This window comes from Nerophis ophidion, unplaced genomic scaffold, assembly GCF_033978795.1.
Source record: "Nerophis ophidion isolate RoL-2023_Sa unplaced genomic scaffold, RoL_Noph_v1.0 HiC_scaffold_30, whole genome shotgun sequence".
Taxonomy (NCBI): domain Eukaryota; kingdom Metazoa; phylum Chordata; class Actinopteri; order Syngnathiformes; family Syngnathidae; genus Nerophis; species Nerophis ophidion.
Window position 1 is genome coordinate 291,725 of NW_026906952.1, and position 24,262 is coordinate 315,986.

Consider the following 24,262-nt stretch of genomic DNA (forward strand, 5'->3'; position numbering starts at 1 on the left):
ATCTGTTCTTATACCGTTTAAACTACCTTTCTTCTAAGCAAGGTTCATCTACACTTGAAGAATTAATTATTAGCCAGCTAAGAACTTTTGAACATTTCTGAAAAATCTGCCAAATGTTTGCAATAATCATAACATTCTCGGTAATAAAACATTCTTCAGAAGCATTTTGGTACATTTTTTAGAGACCCTGACATGCTCAGTCATGGAGCGTAAGACATTCTTTTTGAACATTATGAATTTACACTACAGCCATCTAGCGTACTGGACTTGCAAATGTAAATAAAGCTACATGTAAATGATGATATGAAAACCAAAAAAAACAAAGGGTAGCAAAAGGACCACAGTTATCAATAATAATCTTGTTTTTAAATGTTGCAATACAAATTTATCACAAAAACAATCAATATTATTAACTCACACAAAAGTACCAAGAAGTCGTGCTGTTGAGGCTTGGTATTGATTTGGAGGTAGTGGAACACTTGATGCATATAACTCCGGTTGAACTTCCGGTTCTGGGTCAACGTGAATGACTGCTCGCTGACTGCTCTTGTTGCAAAAAAGCAAAGTATCGTTCTATTTGTGTGCTTTTAACTGTTTTGCAGCTTTATTTACAACTTCTCGAACATATTTAATATTTCAATTTAACTTGCAAATCACCCGATCTCTGTCTCACCACTCCGCCCGGAGAAAGGCAGCGCCGGTCTGAAGGAAGCTACTCCCCCGCCACCGTGACCGCCACTTCCCGAAGACAGCTGGCACTCCACTCGGCGACGGAAAGTTTCTGTGAGTATGGCTTCCTGCGCTTCGTGCACTTTACTCATGGATAGGTCAGGGGCGTCGCCAGACATATTTTACTGGGGCACGTGCCCCACTGTTGATCTGCAGTGCCAGAGAACACTTGTTCGTTTTTGTGATAGGGAAACAAAATAAACAGTTTATTTTATGAATGTATGCAAAGTAAATCTCTGTGGGATGATGTACAATATTGGCTTTTGTCTGACACTCCAAACTTTGACTGATATTGATGTTTTGGGGATGTTAAAATAAAGCAAAAAAACATAAAAAATATTTAAAACACAATACTGGATTTATTTAATATATCCACAAATGTAAGTAAAAACAAAACCATCCTTCCACAAATAATTCAGTCATTTTCTCTCACTTTTATATTACATAAAGGCCTGGGGACATACATATATAACAATCACAACACAATCATCATAATACAGAGTAAAAAATATAATGAATAAAATAGATTAAAGAGACCCAACAGATGATTCAAAAAGTCACACATTTTAAAATTGTATTGTTGAAATGATGTATAAAGTAAATAATAATATGCTTCCTGAAGTGGTCCAGAAGATGTTTCAGATGTGAACCAGTACATATGTATATCATATAAAGGTGATAATCTATGGGATTATTAACAATTACAAATACAAATATGTAATACTTCAATATTTCATATGAATAAGTCTAAAATTATATCTGGAATATACACAATATATATATATACACACACGCATATAAAATGTTTATTGCATGTAAAATATTTCCCGTACTATTTACTCCCACCTTTTTACTTAAATTGTTCTGTCCGTGTTTTAATAAAAGTACACAATGTTGCATATTTATGCATGTATTTGACTGAAAAAAGCACTGTCATAAAATATCTCAGCAATAAATGTAGAAGAAATTTAAAAATATTGTTAGACAAACAACAATGTCACACATGTTATATGTGCTGATGTTGTTAGAAAGTCAAAATGAAAGTCTGGACAGTTTATTTCAAATCCTGCAGTTTCATTTGCTGCTGCTGTTCTCACCAGCACACTTGTGTTTCTTACACTGGTACTTAGAAGACAATCTTTCACCACACACACTGCAACTCAACACTTTCTCTCCTGGGTGTCTTCTCATGTGTCTTACAAGGGTCGATCGGTCACAAAAGCTTCTGTTGCAGATTGAACAGGAATGTGATTTTTCACCAGTGTGTGTTTTAATGTGTACTTTCACATATGTACATGTTGTAAAACCTTTACCACAGATTGAACAGGAAAAAGGCTTTTCACCAGTGTGTGTTCTCATGTGTACTTTCAAATTGTGACTTACAAGAAAACGTTTACCACAGGTTGAACAAGAAAAAGGTTTTTCACCAGTGTGTGTTCTCATGTGTACTTTCAAATCATGACGTTGTGTAAAACCTTTACTACAGAGTGAACAAGAAAAAGGTTTTTCTCCAGTGTGTGTTCTCATGTGTACTTTCAAATGGTTACTTTGTGTAAAACCTTTACCACAGAGTGAACAGGTAATAGGGTTTTCTCCAGTGTGTGTTCTCATGTGTCTTTTCAGACGACAATGGTATTTAAAAGTTTTGTGAGAGTGAGAAGATGTGAAGTGAGTGTTGTCAGTGTGACATGTCTTATCATCTTTAGAGTCTTCATCATCAGTGTCAGGAGAGTGTGACGTTGTGTCCTCACTATCTGATAGTGGAGCTAAGAGCTTGTCTGCTTGTGATCCTCCACAGTGGTCTCCATCAGCTTCTGTTGTCATGTGTTGTGTTGAGCTGCTGCTTGGAGGCTCCCCCCCTCCCCTCTCCTCACTTTCACCTTTCACCTCATCATCTTCACTCTTCACAGGGACACCAGTCACTGGGAACTCCTCCAACCATTTAGGCTGACTGATGCCCTCTTCCTCCTCTTCCTCTTTAATGTGCGGCGCCTCTTGGTCCTCCTCTTCCTCTTTAAAGCAGGGGGTCAGTGGGTCCTCCTCTTCCTTTTTAATGTGAGCGGTCAGCAGGTTCTCTTGCTCCTTAAAGTGAGGGGTCAGTGGGTCCTCCTCTTCATTTTTGATGTGTAAGATCAGTGGGTCCTCCGCTTGCCCTTTAATGTGAAGGGTCAGTATAACATTATGGGTCTGTGGCGTCTCGCCTTCCTCTTTAATGTGGGGGGGATGTGGCTCCTCTCCTCCCTCTTTGCTGTGCTGGGAATGTGGTACCTCTTCTTTCTCGCGTATGTTGGGGTACTGTGGTTCCTTCTCCTGCTCATGGGGTAGAGGTTCTTCTTCAACGTCTGCGGGACAGGAGAAAACAAACATTCTTTAGAAAAGTCCAGCTTTGCTCAAATCAAACCAAATCAACTTTACTTATAAAGCACATTTAATATTTACCACAAAATGCTGTACAATAGACAGGTTAAAAGATAACACAAGGGAAACTAGCAAACACACCACAACACAAACAAAGCCCGATAGATAATAAATAAAACATAGAAACAGGTTCACAGCAGGTGCATAATGGGCTGCCATAGCAAAATGGAGATCACAGAATGTTAAAGGCCATGGAATAAAAGTGTGTTTTTAAGAGTGATTTAAAAACAGGAAGAGAGGAGGCCTGTCTAACACTCAAAGTTAAGTTGTTCCAGAGCTTGCGAGTAGCAGCGGCGAAAGCTCTGTCACCGCTTAGCTTCAGCCTTGTGTAAGAGAACGTCAACAGCAGCTGACGTTACTGCCCCCCCCCCCCATGATCTAAGGGATCAGGAGGGGGTGGGGGGGCGTGTTCAGCAAGGCCGAAGGAGGTCGGAGATGTATGAACCACACACAGACTGTACAAAGTTAAATGAGTCAATTACATTCAGGAAGCTCCTGGAAAGCGACTCGTCTGGGCTTAGGTGTGAATATTAAAATCACCAGCAATAAGGACAAGATTATATTTAGGCAGGATTTCAGGCCAAATTTCAGAAAAGTCAGTTATAAAGTCTTTGGGGTACTTGGGCGGTCGATGGACGACGGCACACAGGACGACATCAGAAAGACCCAGTTCAAACATGCACAGTTCCAAGCTTGAAAAGGAGGATTGCAGGCGTATCAGACGGCATTTAAATTCATTTTTAAGAACCACTGCTGATCCTCCTCCTTTTCGACCAGACGACCACGGAGAATAAACGTAGGAACACTCTGGAAGCAGAAGTTCATTAAGAGGGGCGGACTCACCGGCTCTCAGCCATGTTTCCGTCACACAGAATTGGTCAAGTCTGCGGGAAGTTCAGGATAATCGTTTTGTTTGTCAAAGATTTTGCGTTCACAAGACTGAACCTGGCAGGGGCCACCACGTCCAAGGCCGCAGCTATTCCAGGTGGGGCCCGACAGACAGCCCGCAGGTGGCGGGAATCCACCCCGCGCCTCCGGGGGCGGGGACAGCAGGAGCAACGGCGGCAAGTCTCATCCTCCAAACCAACGATATAGGAACAAGCCAGGAACTGATGGGATCCAGCGAGCATGGGTGCAGGAGGAGACCGGATACCGCACCATTCCTCCTTCGGGAAGCCATGGGAAGCCGGGCCAGGAGTGCCCTAAATTTCACCAGCTGGCCGCCACGTTTACCACGGCGCCGGAGACACTGCCGCTGGGGGAGAGGAACCAGGGGGCGGGAAAGGAAGGCAGGAATACATGCAGGTGAAAAAGCTGACTTGGACCCCAGCAATTACACAGTCGATGCTTGTCCTGGACTGTGGTGCCGGGGAACCACACAGTGATGGAGGAGGTGAGGATGGACTCGATGATGGCTGAATAAAACTGCACCAGCATCTTGGTCGGCACCTTAAGTTTCCTCAGCTGCCGCAGGAAGTACATCCTTTGCTGGGCCTTCTTCGTCATACACAAGCAGTGAGCTGACAGAGACGAAAATAGACGCAAACAACACAAAAACGAACAGAGCTGACAGCGAGACACAGCAGGCCAAAGCACATACTAGCGCCATCTTTGAAATACCTAAAACTCATTATTATATCAACGATCAGAGACAGAAACTCTTCATTTAACATAATGTCCTTGTTTGATGCTTCAAAACAGCTCAATTAACACATAAAAAGGAAAAGTGAAATAACAGACGGACAGGGCTTTGCTGTTTGTAACACACACACACACACACAGCAAAATGCGCTAATGTTAAAAGCTAATTAGCCTTCACCTCAAGCCAGGACTGCAAGCGAGCTGAGCTGCTGTTTGTTTCTAGAACGTCAACGGGCTCATAGTGATGTTACTAGTACAAACCCTGTTTCCATATGAGTTGGGAAATTGTGTTAGATGTAAATATAAACGGAATACAATGATTTGCAAATCCTTTTCAACCCATATTCAATTGAATGCACTACAAAGACAAGATATTTGATGTTCAAAGTCATAATTTTTTTTTTTTACAAATAATAATTAACTTAGAATATCATGGCTGCAACACGTGCCAAAGTAGTTGGGAAAGGGCATGTTCACCACTGTGTTACATCACCTTTTCTTTTAACAACACTCAATAAACATTTGGGAACTGAGGAAACTAATTTTTGAAGCTTTGAAAGTGGATCATTTTTTACCATTCTTGTTTTATGGAGAGCTTCAGTCGTTCAACAGTCCGGGGTCTTGTTGTCGTATTTTAGGCTTCATAATGCGCCACACATTTTCCATGGGAGACAGGTCTGGACTGCAGGCAGGCTAGGAAAGTACCCGCACTCTTTTTTTACGAAGCCACACTGTTGTAACACTTGTCTTGCTGAAATAAGCAGGAGCGTCCTTGATAACGTTGTTTGGATGACAACATATGGTGCTCCAAAACCTGTATGGACCTTTCAGCATTAATGGTGCCTTCACAGATGTGTAAGTTACCTATGCCTTGGGCACTAATGCACCACCATACTATCACAGATGCTGGCTTTTCAACTTTGCGCCTACAACAATCCGAATGGTTATTTTCCTCTTTGCTCTGGAGGACACCACGTCCTCTGTTTCCAAATATGATTTGAAATGTAGTTACTGACAGTGGTTTTATGAAGTATTCCTGAGCCCATGTGGTGATATCATTTACACACTGATGTCGCTTTTTGATGCAGTAACGCCTGAGGGGTCAAAAGTCCGTAATATCATCGCTTACGTGCAGTGATTTCTCCAGATTCTCTAAACTTTTTGATGATTTTACGGACCGTGGATGGCAAAATCCCTAAATTACTTGCAATAGGTCGTTGAGAAATGTTGTTCCAAAACTGTTCGACAATATGCATACAAATTGGTGACCCTCAGCCCATTGTTGTTTGTGAATTACTTAGCACTTCATGGAAGCTGCTTTTATACCCAACCATGGCACTGAACTGTTCCCAATTAGCCTGCACACCTGTGGGATGTTCCACATAAGTGTTTGATGAGCATTCCTCAACTTTATCAGTATTTATTGCCACCGTTCCCAACTTCTTTGCTTCTTTGTCACATGTTGCTGGCATCAAATTCTAAAGTTAATGATTTGCGGAAAAAAAAAAAAAAAAGGTTTATCAGTTTGAACATCAAATATGTTGTCTTTGTAGCATATTCAACTGAATATGGCTTGAAAATGATTTGCAAATCATTGTATTCCGTTTATATTTACATCTAACACAATTTCCCAACTCATATGGAAACGGGGTTTGTAGTTGACTGGGAGGTGTTTACTATAATTTGGGGAGAGTCCGCTGGCTGATGCTTACCTGCTAAACACCTACCTGCTCATGACGACGGTGGAGCACTAACTCCTTGCACTGTGAATACACACTGCTGATTGGCTGTTACTGCTCTGTCTGTAACCAATCAGATGGTTGTGTGGGTGGGACAATGCTGGGTGCTGTGTAGAGTACTGATGGAAACAGGCAGAACGAAGCGGCACAGCTTGTTAAGACTTTAGACTAATATGTTCGTGTGGAAACTCATTCGGTACACATCCGAACCGAACCGAAACCCCCATACCGAAACGGTTCAATACAAATACACGTATACACAAATACATCCCCAATCTTCACCACTAAACCTTTGAAATATGCTGACATATGTGCTGCTAAAGGTAAATAAACAGAAGCCATATTGAATGTTTGCCTTCATCTGACCACGTGAGGTAAGGAGGACGGCCTCTAGGTCACATGGTTACACCCCAGCAATTACATTGTTGATGATTGAAGAGCATTCATATTTAAATGGTGGTGTTAAAAAGCAAATATATCTCCATCTTTAGTGATAAATGTGTCCCCCGGATGAACATGTGTCACAAACATTGTATTAGATGATATGTGGATGTTGTGCTTACTTGGACTGTGATGAAGCTGTGAGGACTCAGGTGGTTTGTCTTCATGCTCTTCAGTCTTCACAGAGACAACAGTCAGTGGAAACTTGCTGACATCAGCCTCCTCCTGCCCTAAAATAAGAGGGCTGTGGCTCATCTTTGTCCCCTTTAAAATGTGAGGGCTGTGGATACTCTAAAGTGAAACTGTCCCCCTGCAGATGAGGGAGACATTCTTCTTGGTGTCCAATCAGCTGATGGATGTCTACAGGACACAAACAAATCACATTTTAACTCCTACATGCTATGAAATAATGTGCTGTGGCTATTGAAAATGTTATTAATCAAGTGTTCCACTAAGAACGTTTTCGATTAATCGAGTAACTGGATAAAACATAGTGTTGCTTGGTTAAAAACAAATTTAAGCAACTATAAGACCCTTCACTTAATAATGAACGGCCAATTAGTCTGAGATGGTATGAGATCAAGATGTCATCTTTAGATCAGGCTTGGTTTTTCCACAATCACTGCCACGTTAAAAAGTTAAAGTACCAATGATTGTCACACACACACTAGGTGTGGGGAGATTATTCTCTGCATTTGGCCCATTACCCTTGATCAACCCTTGGGAGGTGAAGTGAGCAGTGAGCAGCAGCGGTGGCCGCGCCCAGGAATCTGTTTTATGGGGATTTAACCCCCAATTCCAAACCCAATTCCAACCCTTGATGCTGAGTCCCAAGCAGGAAAGTAATGGGTCCAATTTTTATAGTCTTTGGTATGACTCAGTTGGGGTTTGAAATCACAACCTACCCATCTCAGGGCAGACACTCTAACCACTAGAACACTGAGTAGGTGGATGTAGTAGGTGTTGTAGTAGGTTAATGACTGCACCAATATGAAGGAAATAATAGCTTTGACACACATATATAACTTGTCAAACCTGCCAGCTAGCAGGCTAGGTTAACAGAGTCAGTCACCATGGTAACTGACTCTGACTTTGTCTTACCTTTCTTATTTTTCGAGGTAAAACTCTTAAGCTTTCCATACTCAGGACTTTGCACTTAACCAGCTCTCTGGAATATTCCCCCGGTGACTGTGTGAGTTTTGTGTAAACATGTTGATACACATTGTTACAAACATCAACCTCTCATAAATATTGTGTGTCTGACAATGTCTCCTTCTTATCAACAATGTAAAACAATTAGTGCATCATCTTCACATGACAATTCATCTTCCTACAGACAATTTATTGAAGAGTAGTGTTAAAAATGAAATATAAAGTTAGTAAAGATGTGAGAGTAAGAAGTAAACAAACCTGTTCTGTGTAACACAACTTGATGTTTTTCATGTTGTCGCTCCTTCTCCTCTTTTGTTGGACAAAGTTCCTCCTCGTACTCTGCTGTGGTTCTTTGGCACATTTTCACACAATCACAACACTTTACACTCACACTTGATCTCTACTTAGTGATGTGTTTTGATCACTTCCGCCTCTCTTTGTTAGCAGCTAACAAGCTAAGCTAACTAGCAGGCTAAGCTAGCTCGAGAAGCATCAAAGTGCGCTCAGACTAATATAACCGGATGCAAACAGTTATTAACGATGTTTACCCTATTTACAAGAGTCTAATAAAGGACATATATGTGTACATGGAGGCACAGATTAAGAACACTGAACTGTGACGACTGCAATAACGTCTTCACCGTCAGACGCCATCTTGCTTTGTCCTCGCCGTGTTTGGTTCGCGCGCAGTGTTGTCAGATCTCGCGAGAGAAACAAGTAACCAGCTCTTTTCCAAATTTCGCGAGAGGAATAAGTACAACCAGCTTTCCACCCCCGGTTTACTTCTTGTGAAAATAAAAGTAAACTTGTCCATTTCAAATCAACCAAAATAAAACAAAAAACAAAACCTATTTCCATAAAAATATTTAAATATTTGAAAATGTTTTGAAACAACAGTAGCATCAGGAAAGAAAAACAAGAAACAAAATAAATATTACACTCATGGTATTCTTTTTGTCTTTGATGGTAATCGTTTTTATAATGTATTTTAGAATGTGGGAGGTTTTCATGTCCTTTTAAAATTTCCTTTGTCGTTATTTATATTATATCTATCTATATACCTATATATCGATATATATATATATATATATATATATATATATATATATATATATATATATATATATATATATATATATATATATATATATTAGGACTGGGCAACAATTTAAAATTTTAATCAAAGTTAATCGCACTATTTCTCCGATTAATCGCGATTAACTGCATTGTATACGCAAAGCCCAATAATGAATTCAAAGGTAGTGTGTAGTGCACCTTTATTGGAATTTTCTCTCACATGAAGAAAAGGGCCAAAACATTTGTTGTGCAAACACAATTTAAATCAGTCCTTGTTAAACAGTAGCAGTTAAATAGCATATTTTATGAAAATCAACTCAAAAAATTTAAATACAAACATTTAAGCTTATTGCCACTGCCAGGGTATTAAAGTTATCCTGTTTGTTATGGAAAATAAATATAATCTACATACAAATCTCTGAGCCACAATCATAACATCTGAACAGGCAATTTCTGAGGTAACAGCAGAAACATTTTTTTTTATCAGGGATCTTATGTTTAAAAAACCTATATTATAGGTAGTGGGCTGTTTTGGGGAATGTTTGATCAAATTATCCGTAGTAGCAATATTAATAATGTTGTGTTTATTCTGCGTAGTGCACTTAAAATAATTATGACCATATCTAGGAATTGATATGATGGGAATTTTCCGATTGTTTGCTTGGTGCTTTGATAAACTGAACGCATCATATACATGGTACTATATTGTGATGTTATGAGCCAGGGAAAAAAAGAACTACCCTACCCAACATGCAACAGGAGTGAGGAGCATGCGTGGTAGCCCGGTATAGGTTGTGTCGCCATGATGGCATCTTGTATGTTGTGATATGCACGCTCTGAAAGCAAACGTTAAGAACTCAGCCAACACTCCTGGTCTGCATTATTCATAAATAGACAGACAACACATATACTCCGCTGCTTCACAGGCCGCTGGATGTAGCCGGCAAAGTATTCCCATGCTAGCTAGCCGGTCTAGCAAGCACGCGTCATTCAGTCCAAAACGGCCCGATCCATCCACATTCAGAATTGTCTGGCGGTCGTAAGTGATCCCGGAGTGACCACGCTGTAAGCCAGCCAGGAAATTTGCAGAATTGTCCGGTATTTTTGCCAAATGTTCCATCTTTACCAAGAGCCCATCGACGCCGAAGTACATCCGGGAGATGCCATCTTGTTAAGAAAAGGCGTTAACAAAATAAAAGCATGTAAACAACATACGCAAATGTGAGATAAAATAATTGTCGGTGTTAATAGATTGATGAGTTAACGCATAATTAACCCATTAATTTGCCCACCCCTAATATATATATATATATATATATATATATATATATATATATATATATATATATATATATATATATATATATATATATATATATATATATATATATATATATACATATATAGTTTTTTTATATAAATAGTTGGCAGCAGAGGCTCCATGTATTACCTGAAGAAACATTTGACTTCTGACCTTTCCACATTATTTCTCTCATCTTTACTGCTGAAGTTCAGCTCACTGAGGATGTAAGCTCTGTTTTTTGTATTTTAATTATCTTTAATTCTTCATAAACAGGCTAAAAACAAACCATTATTATGACTACTTCCTCATTTGTTTCACTCTCTACTAATTAAAACTATTCCAGCATGAAAACATTCAGGATGTTAATTCAAACAATATTACACATCCCCAAACGTACCATTTTATTATTGTATTAATATCATACGATATTACATTGAATATTCACATGTTAATGAAAATGTTTATTTCCACTCAGGGATTAATAAAGTATTTCTGATTCTGATTCTGATAATTACATCACTCTCATAAAGCCTTCAAAGCTGAATATGTTTTTACCATAGCTCAGCTTCACAATGTTGGAATATTGACTGCGGATATTGATATTCTTCTATTGTTTACAATATTACACTTTACTCTCTTTCTTTGCTCAAATGAACAGGATGAAAGTGTCTTTAATTGTCACTACTATCTATATATAATTATGTATATAATAATCTTCCATTCTTCACCTTCATTACCGCTTGATTTAACTCTCATCTTATTTTATCCAGAGAGAACTTGACCATAAAAAGATGGCTTAACATCAATAAACTGTCACTAAACTTCAATAATCCAATCAATCCACTTTATTTATATAGCACATTTAAACAACAATAACGTTTCCAAAGTGCTGCACAGCCATGTTAAAAACAATATTATGCTCCACCAATGACTGAATAAAACAAAAATAAATACAAATAAAACCAATAAAAACAATACAAAAACAATTATAATTAAAAACTATTTTAAAGGGTAAAATCAATTAAAACTGTAAAATAAAAATCAAAGTGTATAAAAAACACAGAGGACAGAGGACCACACAACTCACGTAGTGTTAAAAGCCAAAGAATAAAAGTGGGATTTAAGACGAGACTTAAAACACTCCACTGTGGAAGCAGTTTGAACATGGAGGGGCAGAGTGTTCCAGAGCTTAGGGCCGACCACAGAGAGGGCCCTGTCTCCCCTGGTCTTAAGTCTGGTCTTGGGCACCACGAGCTGAAGCTGGCTCTCGGACCTCAGAGCGCGCGCAGGAATGTAAATTTGGATGAAGTCCGAGATATATTGAGGTGCCAGTCCATGTAAAGATTTAAAAACAAACAGCAATGTTTTAAAATCAATTCTAAAATGAACAGGGAGCCAGTGCAAACTCTGAAGAATTGGGGTTATATGCTGGCATTTCCTGGCCCCTGTTAAAAGTCCTGCTGCCGCGTTCTGGACTAACTGCAACCGGGAGAGAGCTGTTTGGCTAATGCCAGCATAAAGTGCATTGCAGTAGTCCAGGCCACTTCAAATAAAAGCATGCACGACTTCTTCAAAAAGGTTAAAAAATAAAAACGGTTTAACCTTTACTAAAAGACGAAGGTGATAGAAACACGATTTTAAAACGCACTTGACTTGTTTGTCTAGTTTAAAATGGCTGTCTAAAGTGACGCCAAGGCTGGTGACTTTGGGACGCACATCATTTTGCAATGGTCCCAAGTCAGTGAGGGCCAGACCAAAAACTAAAATTTCCGTTTTTCCCTCATTCATTATTAAAAAATTCTGGGCTAACCAAGCCTTGACGTGGCATAGACAGTTAAGGAGGGGTGTCAGGGGGCCGTGGCCTTTTGAAATCGGCATATAAATTTGGCAGTCATCTGCATAAAAGTGATAAAACACTCCATGTTTCCTAAAAATATCTCCAAGAGGGAGGAAATAAAGAGCGAACAGGATGGGGCCTAAAATAGATTCCTGGGGGACACCACAGTAAAGCGGGGCAGAAGAGGAGGTGGCGTCCCCCAGCCTGACAGAGAAGGACCTCTCAGACAGGTAAGATCTGAACCACGCTAACGCAGTCCCCCTGACAGCCACACAGTCTCTCAGGCGCTCTAAAAGAATTGTGTGGTCGACTGTGTCAAAGGCAGCTGTAAGATCTAAAAGCACTAAAATGGCAGAGCTGCCAGAATCAGACATTAAAAGCAAGTCATTAAAAACCTTTAAAAGTGCAGATTCAGTACTGTGCAAAGCTTTGTATCCAGACTGAAATGGATCTAAAGTGCTATTTTCATCTAAAAAAGGCTGCAGTTGTGCAGAACACATTTCTACAAAATCTTTGACACAAAAGGTAATTTGGAAATGGGCCGATAATTTGACAAACTTGTCGAATCAAGACCTGGTTTTTTAATCAAAGGCTCAACAACAGCTCTTTCACAAAAGGAGGGGACACAGCCAGAAATCAAGCTGCTGTTGATGATGTTCCTAACAGACACATCAATAGTGTCCCAGATTTCTTTAAAAAAGCGAGGGGGGACTGGGTCTGTGGAACATAACGAGGGTTTTAGCTTGCCGACTATTCCTGTAAGTTCAGGCATGGACACAGGCTCAAAGTGACAGAACACAGTCGAGCACTGAGTGGCCACATTAAAACTTAATGGAAAACGAGAAAGATTTGCCAGAATAGAAGCAACCTTATCATTAAAAAAGGAGAGAAATTTTTCACAAGTTTCACTTGTCATCTCCAGTGAAGTGGCTGGATTCGGTTTAAGAACATTACTGATGTTATTAAAAAGAACACATGGCTTACTGATGCTACTTAAAATTAAGTCTGACAAATATTTTGTTTTCTCAGCTTTAACCACACTTTAATAATTTCAACAGTTTTCTTTTAAAATTTGATAGGAGACTTCCAATTGATCCCCTTTCCACTTGTTTCCACTTAAAACTAAATATACCATATTTGGAGATTGTAAAAATGTAAAACACAAATTATGATGGATAATATTGAAATGAAAGGAATAAAGGTCATCACATTTTTAGGAGTTAATATAGATGATGAAGTAAGCTGGACACTACATGTAAGTCATATAAAGAAAACATTAAAAAATGGAGTGCGTTACTAAATAGAACAAAATACATACTTATGAATATTAACTATAATTATTGTACCCAACTTTAGTTGAGTCATACAGTGTTTATTGCATAAAGGTCTGGGGACATACATATAAAACAATCACACATCAATATTCATATTACACAAGAAAGTAAAAAGGACAATTAATAGAATGGATTATAGAGACCCAACAAATAATTCATAAAGTCACACATTTTAAAAGTAAATGATCTTGTATAAAAAAACAATTGTTCAAATGATAGATAGATAGATAGATAGATAGAGAGATAGATAGATAGATAGATAGATAGATAGATAGATAGATAGATAGATAGATAGATAGATAGATAGATAGATAGATAGATAGATAGATAGATAGATAGATAGATAGATAGACAGATAGATAGTACTTTATTGATTCCTTCAGGAGAGTTCCTTCAGGAAAATTAAAAATTCCAGCAGCAGTGTACAGAGTTGAGATCAATTAAAAAAAAAAAAAAGAAAGTAAAAAGTAAATAATGGGGGTTTAAAAGGAAACAAAATAGAGAAATATTACAAAAAGAATAAAAACAATGGGAACAACAATATAACAGTAAAATAAGAATATAACAAGACAAAGTAGGCAGTAGTGACCATGTTATGAAAACGTATTGCACTGTTAATGTTTTGCATCCCCTGTCATCCTAGTACCCCCCGCCCCCCGCCCCAGAGAGGAGTTGTACAGTCTAATGGCGTGTGGGACAAAGGAGTTCTTGAGTCTATTAGTCCTGCACTTGGGATGAAGCAGTCTAGAACTGAACAGGCTCCTCTGGCTGCTGATAACACTATGCAGAGGGTGACTGGCATCATCCAGGATGCTCACCAGTTTGTCCACAGTCCTCTTCTCTGCCACCATCACCAGTGAGTCCAGTTTCATTCCCATTGTAGAACCGGCCCGCCTGATCAGTTTCTCAAGTCTGGAGCTGTCCTTCTTAGATGTACTGCCCCCCCAGCACACTACCATGTAGAACAGAACACTGGCAACCACAGACTGGTAGTACATCCACAGGAGTTTTCTACAAATGTTGAAGGAGTGCAGTCTCCTGAGGAAGTACAGCCTGCTCTGTCCTTTCTTGTACTGGTGGTCCGTGTTAACAGTCCAGTCCAGCTTATTGTCCACCCAAACCCCGAGGTACTTGAATGAGTCCACGGTCTGTACCTCAACTCCCTCGATCACAATAGGTTGTGACCGTGGACTCGACCTCCCAAAGTCAATGACCAGCTCCTTGGTCTTTGACGGATTGAGCTGCAAGACGTTCGTGTGGCACCTGACAACAATGTCCCTCACCAGGTTCCGAAACTCCTCCTCTCTGCCGTCCCTGATGCACCCGACGATGGCTGTGTCATCCGCGTACTTCTGGATGTGACACAGCTCTGAGTTGTAGCAGAAGTCAGCGGTGTACAGGGTGAAGAGAAGAGGGGCCAGCACCGTTCCCTGCACCAATGATGTATAAAGTCAATAATAATATGCTTCCAGAAGTGGTCCAGAAGATGTTTCAGATGTGAACCAGTACATATGAACTAAGAGGGATTTATGTGTACTCAAAAGCAAAGGTATGAACACATGTAAAACAAATATGTACATCATATAAAAGAGTTCATCTATGGAATCATCTACAATTAGAAAAAAAAAATGCAACTCTTCATTATTACAAAAAACATATGAAACACTATTATGAATAAGTATAAAAGTAAATTATGGATATCTACACTTAAAATGTTTACTGTAAGTAACATATTTTATATACTATTTATTCTCACCTTTTCAGTCAAAAATCTGTTCATTTCAAAGTACACAAATGTGTATATTAACTCATGTACTTGACTGAAATAAAAGCACTAATTTGAAGTGTCTAATCTATAAATGTTAGAAACATATTAACATTATTGTACACACACAACAATGATGTCACACATGTTATATGTGCTGATGTTGTTAGAAAAGTGAAAGTTCAAGTCTGGACAGTTTATTTCAAATCCTGCAGTTTCATTTGCTGCTGCTGTTCTCACCAGCACACTTGTGTTTCTTACACTGGTACTTAGAAGACAATCTTTCACCACACACACTGCAACTCAACACTTTCTCTCCTGGGTGTCTTCTCATGTGTACTGTGAAAGATTGTCGGTGACGAAAGCTTTTGTTGCATCTTGAACAGGAGTATGGTTTTTCACCAGAGTGTGTTCTCACGTGTGTTTTTAAAAGGGGCCTTAGAGTAAAATTTTTACCGCAGATTGAACCCGAAAAAGGTTTTTCACCAGTGTGTGTTCTCATGTGTGCTTTTAAGGTTTGATTTGTTACAAAACTTTTACCACATTCTGAGCAGGAAAAAGTTTTTTCTCTAGTGTGTATTCTCATGTGTACTTTTAACCTTTGATTTATTACAAAACTTTTGCCACATTCTGAGCAGGAAAAAGGTTTTTCACCAGTGTGTATTCTCATGTGTGTTTTCAAATTGTGCCAATGCGTAAAATCTTTACTGCAGATTGAACATGAAAAAGGTTTTTCTCCAGTGTGTGTTCTCATGTGTCTTTTTAAATCGTGCCTCTGAATAAAATCTTTACAGCAGATTGAACATGAAAAGGTTTTTCTCCAGTGTGTGTTCTCATGTGTCTTTTCAGACGACTTTGGTATTTAAAAGTTTTGTGAGAGTGAGAAGATGTGAAGTGAGTGTTGTCAGTGTGACATGTCTTATCATCTTTAGAGTCTTCATCATCAGTGTCAGGAGAGTGTGACGTTGTGTCCTCACTATCTGATAGTGGAGCTAAGAGCTTGTCTGCTTGTGATCCTCCACAGTGGTCTCCATCAGCTTCTGTTGTCATGTGTTGTGTTGAGCTGCTGCTTGGAGGCTCCCCCCCTCCCCTCTCCTCACTTTCACCTTTCACCTCATCATCTTCACTCTTCACAGGGACACCAGTCACTGGCATCTTGGTGACATCAACCTCCTCCAGTCTTTCAAGATGCTCTCTCTGCTGACTGATGCTGTGCTCTTCCTCTTCCTCTTGAATGTGAGGGGTCAGTGGATCCACATATTCCTCTTTAAATCGGGGTGTCAGTGGGTCCTCCTCTTCCTTTTTAAAATGGGGCATCAGTAGGTATTTCTCTTCCTTCTTAATGTGGGAGGGCTGTGGCTCCTCCGTCTGCATCCTGAAGCTGCACTTCTGTTGCTCAGGGTGAAGATGTTCTTCACAGACGTCTGCAAGACAAACACACACCATGTCTGCTCAGTCACACAATGCATTCAGTACTTTTACATGCACTTAGGAAAAACAAGTTATCGTATGAACTCTCTTGAAATCTCAGTGACGCACAAACACGCTGCTCTTTACAACATTATTTACAGGAATAGAAAAACAAACCAGGACGACAGGACTTTCTACTATGGATAGACGATATGGTTTAAAATGTATTTTGCGATACATTATTTCATATAGAATTAGTAATAAAACCATTTTAAAACAGGCTACATGTCAGGTTCAAACACTGATGACATCAATTAAACAAGACAAGATGCAAAGAATCAAACAGAGACATAATTCAATTTGGATTCAATTGAGGAGAAACGTGTCGACCTCTAACTTTTTACAGTGTCACCCACGCTCTGGCGAAAGATTGTACTCCCCCTTCTTTATTTTACTTTCTTCGACCACATGACCACAGCTACTTCGAGAGGGAAGTGTGTCGTAAACAGCGTTGCCTTTGGTTACGGAACAGTTCAAAAGAAAAGGTCGGAAATGAGTTCAAAAAGAGGTTCGTAAAACAGTTCAAAAAGACGTTCGTAAAACAGTTGAAAAAGGAGGTTCAAAAAGAGGTCCCCTGGAGGGGACACTGGTTCTGCTTCCTCTTTGCTTTTGTAGTACTTGGGTCAGACAATATCTTTATGTTTGATTATAATACATGAAAGAAAACAGGAACACCTTCATCTTGCTTTCCCCAACACAGTGGAGTTTTACGAGCCTTACTCTTGGTAGGTTTCAAAGACAGCTTTTGCTTCTCACCAGTCACTCAATGCAACACAAGGTTTTTGTGATAACTTAGAAACAATTATTCTGACACTACACAGGCTCCTAATTTAGTTGCTGAAATATGCAGTCAAATATTACATAATTTCCAGTATTATTTTGTCAAATAAATAAACCAGATATTAATAGTAAATAAACAAGTACATTAATAATAATCGTTTCGACAAAATAATACAATTAGAAAAGACACGATATGTTACTGCATATGTCAACTGCCAAATTAGGAGCTTTTGTAACCCGCTTTGAATTTTTTCTATCATCAATCATATATCAAATGATGTATCGTGACATATATTGTTATTAGGATATAGATTTGAGGTCATAGCACTCATACCAAACATTGGTTTGCCGAGTCATTTTGTTTGGCCCACCAAATATATTTATTTTTTTATAATCTTCAGATGTGTGTGTATTAAGGGTGTAACGGTACGTGTATTTGTATTGAACCGTTTCGGTACGGGGGTTCTGGTTCGGAGGTGTATCGAACAAGTTTCCACACGGACATATTAAGTAGTGCACCACACGTTGTGTCAACAATGCACACTGAGGCACAACACACAGCATGCTAACAACGACCGGGCTACTACAAAGTGTAAAAGCCAGAGCTGGAAGACCCTCCTGCATCGTTAAGATCTCCCGTTTGGGAACACTTCGGCTTTGCAGTGCGATACAACAATGGGTAACATGGCTTCAACGAAGAGAAAGACGAACAAACACAGCTCCCACTGCATTCAAGCAGCTTCTACTCGGCGACTCAGGCAGGGCTAAAGCAATAACAAATGCTGTTGGTGTTTTTACAGCAGCAGATTTAAGACCATAGTGCATTAAAAACTAGATTTTGACCCACTTCTGTGGTGGAAGAACAATGAGCCCACATATCCTCTTACTGCCAAGTTAGCCAGGCACTACCTCACCATACCTGCGACCTCTGTGTCCAGCGAAAGGGTATTTTTCACAGCTGGGGACATTGTAACTGCAAGCAGGTCTGCTCTTTCTGCAGACAAGGTGGATAAACTGATTTTTCTGGCAGAAAACATGAAAATTGATTGAAAGTCACCAGGGTTAAAGGCTGGAGGGTGGGAAAAAGAAAAGTTAATATGAGGCTGAGTTGAATTGAAATTGTTTAATGGTGCACTTTTTGTATGTAGAAGAAAAGTTTTGTCATTTTATTTAATCTGAGCAACAACTTGAAGCAGTTTAATGTTGCACTTTATATGTGAGAATGTTGCACTTTATATGTAGAAAGGTGTCATGACGCGGAGTCGAACCCGCGTTACCTCAGCGGCTTGAGCTGCGTGTGCCTCTGCTGACAGTGAGCCAAGAGGCGCCTCTGCTGACAGCGCACCAAGAAGCGCCCTCGCTCGTGCTGAGGGCACCACGCCCACGCAGCAACGAGCCTACACGCTATCAATAATCAACACACCTGGACTTGATGAGAGGGAGCAGCATAAAGACCAGCAGACCCGAGGACCCTTTGCCAGAACGTCGCTAACCTTCCAGTAAGCATCACGTCTGACATTCCCTGTTTTCCCAGTGAATTTCTTGCCCTTGTTTTGCTCTATCTCTCTGTTTTCCCCTGGTTCATGTCCTTTTGTATTTCCTCAGTGACTACGCTATCCTTCCTTATCTGTGCCTTGTCACTCAACTCGCATCCGGATTTCTGACTGCTCTCCTCGATCCACGACCTCCCTGCTCGGACCCAGACCACGCTGCCCTGCTCTTGCCCATGACCTCTTGCATGTCCACGACCTGCCTCTTCGCCTTGCCCTCTTGGATTACGACGAAAGATACAACCAACATTTACAGACAACAACCCTTGGTAACATTTACATATTTAATATTACACATAGTGAAGTGAAGTGAATTATATTTATATAGCGCTTTTCTCTAGTGACTCAAAGCGCTTTACATAGTGAAACCCAATATTTAAGTTACAGTTAAACCAGTGTGGGTGGCACTGGGAGCAGGTGGGTACTCATTCACTTTGAGTAGCATACACACGCCACGTATTCATCAAAGGTTTTAAATAAACCTTGTAAACCGCAGTCCTGCCCTGGTTGTTGCCTCCTTCCCTTCTCTGGTACACAACAAAAGGTTTGGTTAAGAAACCAATTCTGAGCCTTATCTTATTTAGTTTTTATTGTGTGTGTGTATATATATATATATATATATATATATATATATATATATATATATAGGCAGATATATATATATATATAGGCAGATATATATATATATATATATATATATATATATATATATATATATATATATATATATATCTGCCTAGAGTCGGGACCCAGGGTGGTCTGCTCGTCTGTGCATCGGTTGGGGGCATCTCTGCGTTGCTGACCTGTCCCTGCTCGGGATGGTCTCCGGCTGGCCCCACTATGGATTGGACTCTCACTATTATGTTAGAAACTGGCTGGCCTGGGAACGCTTTGGGATCCCCCGGGAAGAGCTGTACGAAGCGGCTGGGGAAAAGAAAGGCTGGGCCTCTCTTCTTAGGCTGCTGCCCCCGCAATCCAACCTCAGATAAGCAGAAGAAGATGGACGGATGGTTGGATGGATGGAAGGATGTGTAACACAACTTGATGTTTCTTGAAAACAGCGTCCAGTAGTTGATGTTGTCGCTCCTTCTCCTCTTTTGTTGGACAAAGTCCCTCCTTGTACTCTGCTATCGTTTTTTTTTTTCTAACATCACAAATGTTTCTTCAACAGCAGCAGTTATTCGCTGATTCACCAACACTCACATCATTTGTAATGTAGACATTTTCACACAATAAAAACACTTTACACTTACAGTGGATCTCTGCTTTGATGTGTCGATCACTTCCGCCTCTCTTTGTTAGCAGCTAACAAGCTAAGCTAACCAGCAGGCTAGGCTAGCACGTCAAAGTGCACTCAGACTAATGTATCCGCATACAAACAATTAATAACGACGTTTACTCTGTTAAACGACACACATGTGCACATGTACGTTGTAATTAAGACCTAGAAACCATAATAACCAATACAACGTATTCTCCGCCAGACGCCATCTTGCTTTGTTCTTCCTCCTGTGTGACGTCATCGAAGTGTTCTCAACCGCGGAAAAAAATGTTGGCCAAACACGTGTTTCACTGGGACAATAATTAGTGGTGCACATTTCCTTCAAACACGTGTTTCACTGGGACAATAGTGAGTGGTGCACACTTCCTTCAAACACGTGTTTCACTGGGACAATAGTGAGTGGTGCACACTTCCTTCAAACACGTGTTTCACTGGGACAATAGTGAGTGGTGCACACTTCCTTCGCCCGGCCACAGAAGACAAAAAAGAGTTGCTGGTGTAACAATAGGAAGAATATATTCCACTCCTCTCTTGTACACGCGGCTTATGAGGTAATATACATGATATATTTTCATATTATTTATCTTATTTACCTCATATGTTGTTCGAAGCTAACGTGCTAGCGTTAGCCCGCTAGCAGGCCTTTGTAGCAAATGCGAGCGTTTTTTTGAGGGGTGTATTTTATATGTTCTCTATGAGAATTATATTGACTTATTTAATACTTTAACTGTTTTTTGTTGTATATTACAGTCACGCTTAACATCATTAAATATTTGTTACTAGAAAGAAACGAACGTCTCGTAATTTAAGTCTGGAATAAGTCACATGGTATAATAATAATACATTTTATTTGGTATAGCGCTTTTCAGTGTACTCAAAGATGCTTTACAGGATGAAAAAATAATTACAAATATTATTATTATAATGACAGTAGAATATTATTGCAGTGGTCTATTTTGTGTTGGTGTCAACTTTATTAACAATAAATATAAATTATGTTTGCATGCACTTCTATTCCTTTGATAACATCCATCCATTTTCTACCGCTTGTCCCTATTTGGGGTTGCGAGGGGGGACAGGGGGTGTTGGAGCCTATCTCAGCTGCATTCGGTGGACATATCATGGAAATTAAATCAACTGGTGTTATTACGAAAACACTATTTGCACAATTGTAAGCGATTAATGCTTATTCAGTCAGACTAAAATAAATATTTAATTAAATAAATGTTAAATATGAAAAATGGCTTTAATATACTGGACACAAATTGAATATGCATCAATATTTTGTTTGTAATCAAATCATGAGGTACCCAAATATTCTAATATATGTATATATATATATGTATATATATATATATATATATATATTAGGGCTGGGTAACAATTAAAAATTGTAATCGAAGTTAATCGCACTATTTCTCCTATTAATCGCGATTAACTGCATTGTATACACAAAGCCCAATAATGAATTCAAAAGTAGTGTGTAGTGCACCTTCATTGGAATATTCTCTCACATGAACAAAAGCGCCAAAACATTTGTTGTGCAAACACAATTTAAATCAGTCCTTGTTAAACAGTAGCAGTTAAATTGCATATTTTATGAAAATTAACTCAAAAAATGTAAATACAAACATTTAAGCTAATTGCCACTGCCAGGGTATTAAAGTTATCCTGTTTGTTATGGAAAATAAATATAATCTACATACAAATCTCTGAGCCACAATCATAACATCTGAACAGGCAATTTCTGAGGTAACAGCTCAAACATTTTTTTAATCAGGGATCTTATGTTTAAAAAAACTATATTACAGGTAGTGGGCTGTTTTAGGGATTTTTTGATCAAATTATCTGTTCTAGCAATATTAATAATGTTGTGTTTATTCTGCTTAGTGCACTTAAAATAATTATGACCATAGGACGGCGTGGCGCAGTGGCAGAGTGGCCGTGCGCAACCCGAGGGTCACTGGTTCAAATCCCACCTAGAACCAACCTCGTCACGTCCGTTGTGTCCTGAGCAAGACACTTCACCCTTGCTCCTGATGGTTGCTGGTTAGCGCCTTGCATGGCAGCTCCCTCCATCAGTGTGTGAATGTGTGTGTGAATGGGTAAATGTGGAAGTAGTGTCAAAGCGCTTTGAGTACCTTGAAGGTAGAAAAGCGCTATACAAGTACAACCCATTTATTTATTTATTTATCATTTATCTAGGAATTGATATGATGGGAATTTTCCGATTGTTTGCTTGGTGCTTTAATAAACTGAACGCATCATATACATGGTACTATATTGTGATGTTATGAGCCAGGGAAAAAAAGAACTACCCTACCCAGCATGCAACAGGAGTGACGAGCATGCGCAGTAGCCCGGTATAGGTTGTGTGTCGCCATGACAGCATCTTGTATGTTGTGATATGCACACTCTGAAAGCAAACGTTAAGAACTCAGCCAACACTCCTGGTCTGCATTATTCATAAATAGACAGACAACACATATACTCCGCTGCTTCACAGGCCGCTGGATGTAGCCGGCAAAGTATTCCCATGCTAGCTACCCGGTCTAGCAAGCACGCGTCATTCGGTCCAAAACGGCCCGATCTATCCACATTCAGAATTGTCTGGCGGTCGTAAGTGATCCCGGAGTGACCACGCTGTAAGCCAGCCATGAAATTTGCAGAATTGTCCGGTATTTTTGCCAAATGTTCCATCTTTTGCAAGAGCTCCTCACGCCGAAGCCCGTCCGGGCGTCGCCATCTTGTTAAGAAAAGGCGTTAACAAAATAAAAGCATGTAAACAACATACGCAAATGTGCAATAAAATAATTGTCGGTGTTAATAGATTGATAAATTAACTCGTAATTAACGCATTAATTTGCCCACCCCTAATATATATATATATATATATATATATATATATATATATATATATATATATATATGTGTATATATATATATACATATGTGTATATGTGTATATATGTATATATGTATATATGTGTATATATGTATATATGTATATATGTGTATATATGTATATATGTATATATGTGTATATATATATATGTATATATGTGTATATATATATATGTATATATATATGTGTATATATATATATGTGTATATATATATATATATATATATATATGTGTATGTATATATATAAATAAATAAATGGGTTGTACTTGTATAGCGCTTTTCTACCTTCAAGGTACTCAAAGCGCTTTGACACTACTTCCACGTTTACCCATTCACACACACATTCACACACTGATGGAGGGAGCTGCCATGCAAGGCGCCAACCAGCACCCATCAGGAGCAAGGGTGAAGTGTCTTGCTCAGGACACAACGGACGTGACGAGGTTGGTACTAGGTGGGAATTGAACCAGGGACCCTCGGGTTGCACACGGTCACTCTTCCACTGCGCCACGCCGTCCCTAAATATATGTATATATATATATATATATATATATATATATATATATATATATATATATATATATATATATATATATATATATATATATATATATATATATATATATATATATATATATATATATATATATATATATATATATATATATATATATATATATTCTCACGCCAGCACATTCCTTAAGGTGTGAGTGAGGTTCAAGCAACATACTATCACACGGCCACACTCGCTGGCACTTGTTACACGTGCTTCGCTGCACTTCTGTTTCTTGTCTGTTGGGCTAAAAATGTTGCTTTTGCAGAAGGAAAAACAAGGAG

The 24,262-nt window shown here is 39.2% G+C and overlaps 3 protein-coding genes across 5 annotated transcripts in view; 1 reads left to right on the plus strand and 2 right to left on the minus strand.

Annotated features, from left to right (window-relative positions):
• The window catches only part of LOC133546463 (gastrula zinc finger protein XlCGF57.1-like), a 287,238-nt gene that overhangs the window by 165,565 nt on the left and 97,411 nt on the right, over window positions 1–24,262 (minus strand). The window contains exon 1 of one of the 3 annotated variants that reach the window (XM_061892222.1): window positions 8,379–8,818. The exons of the other annotated variants lie outside the window; for them this stretch is intronic. Within the exon in view, the coding sequence (XP_061748206.1) occupies window positions 8,379–8,481 (103 nt within the window). The 5' untranslated portion in view covers window positions 8,482–8,818. Of the gene's footprint in view, window positions 1–8,378; window positions 8,819–24,262 lie in introns of those variants that run through there. 3 annotated transcript variants of the gene reach the window in all.
• On the minus strand, window positions 13,665–20,737 carry LOC133546491 (protein krueppel-like). The gene is made up of 2 exons (XM_061892266.1): window positions 20,490–20,737; window positions 13,665–16,860 (listed from the first exon to the last, which is right to left on the minus strand). Exon 2 carries the CDS (start codon window positions 16,808–16,810, stop codon window positions 16,199–16,201), a length of 612 nt encoding a protein of 203 aa, XP_061748250.1. The 5' UTR covers window positions 16,811–16,860; window positions 20,490–20,737; the 3' UTR covers window positions 13,665–16,198.
• LOC133546481 (gastrula zinc finger protein XlCGF48.2-like) overlaps window positions 20,960–24,262 on the plus strand; it is a 142,299-nt gene continuing 138,996 nt past the window's right edge. Inside the window, exon 1 of the mRNA XM_061892254.1 lies at window positions 20,960–21,069. The gene's annotated coding sequence lies outside the window, so the exon portion shown is untranslated. The remainder of the gene's footprint in view (window positions 21,070–24,262) is intronic.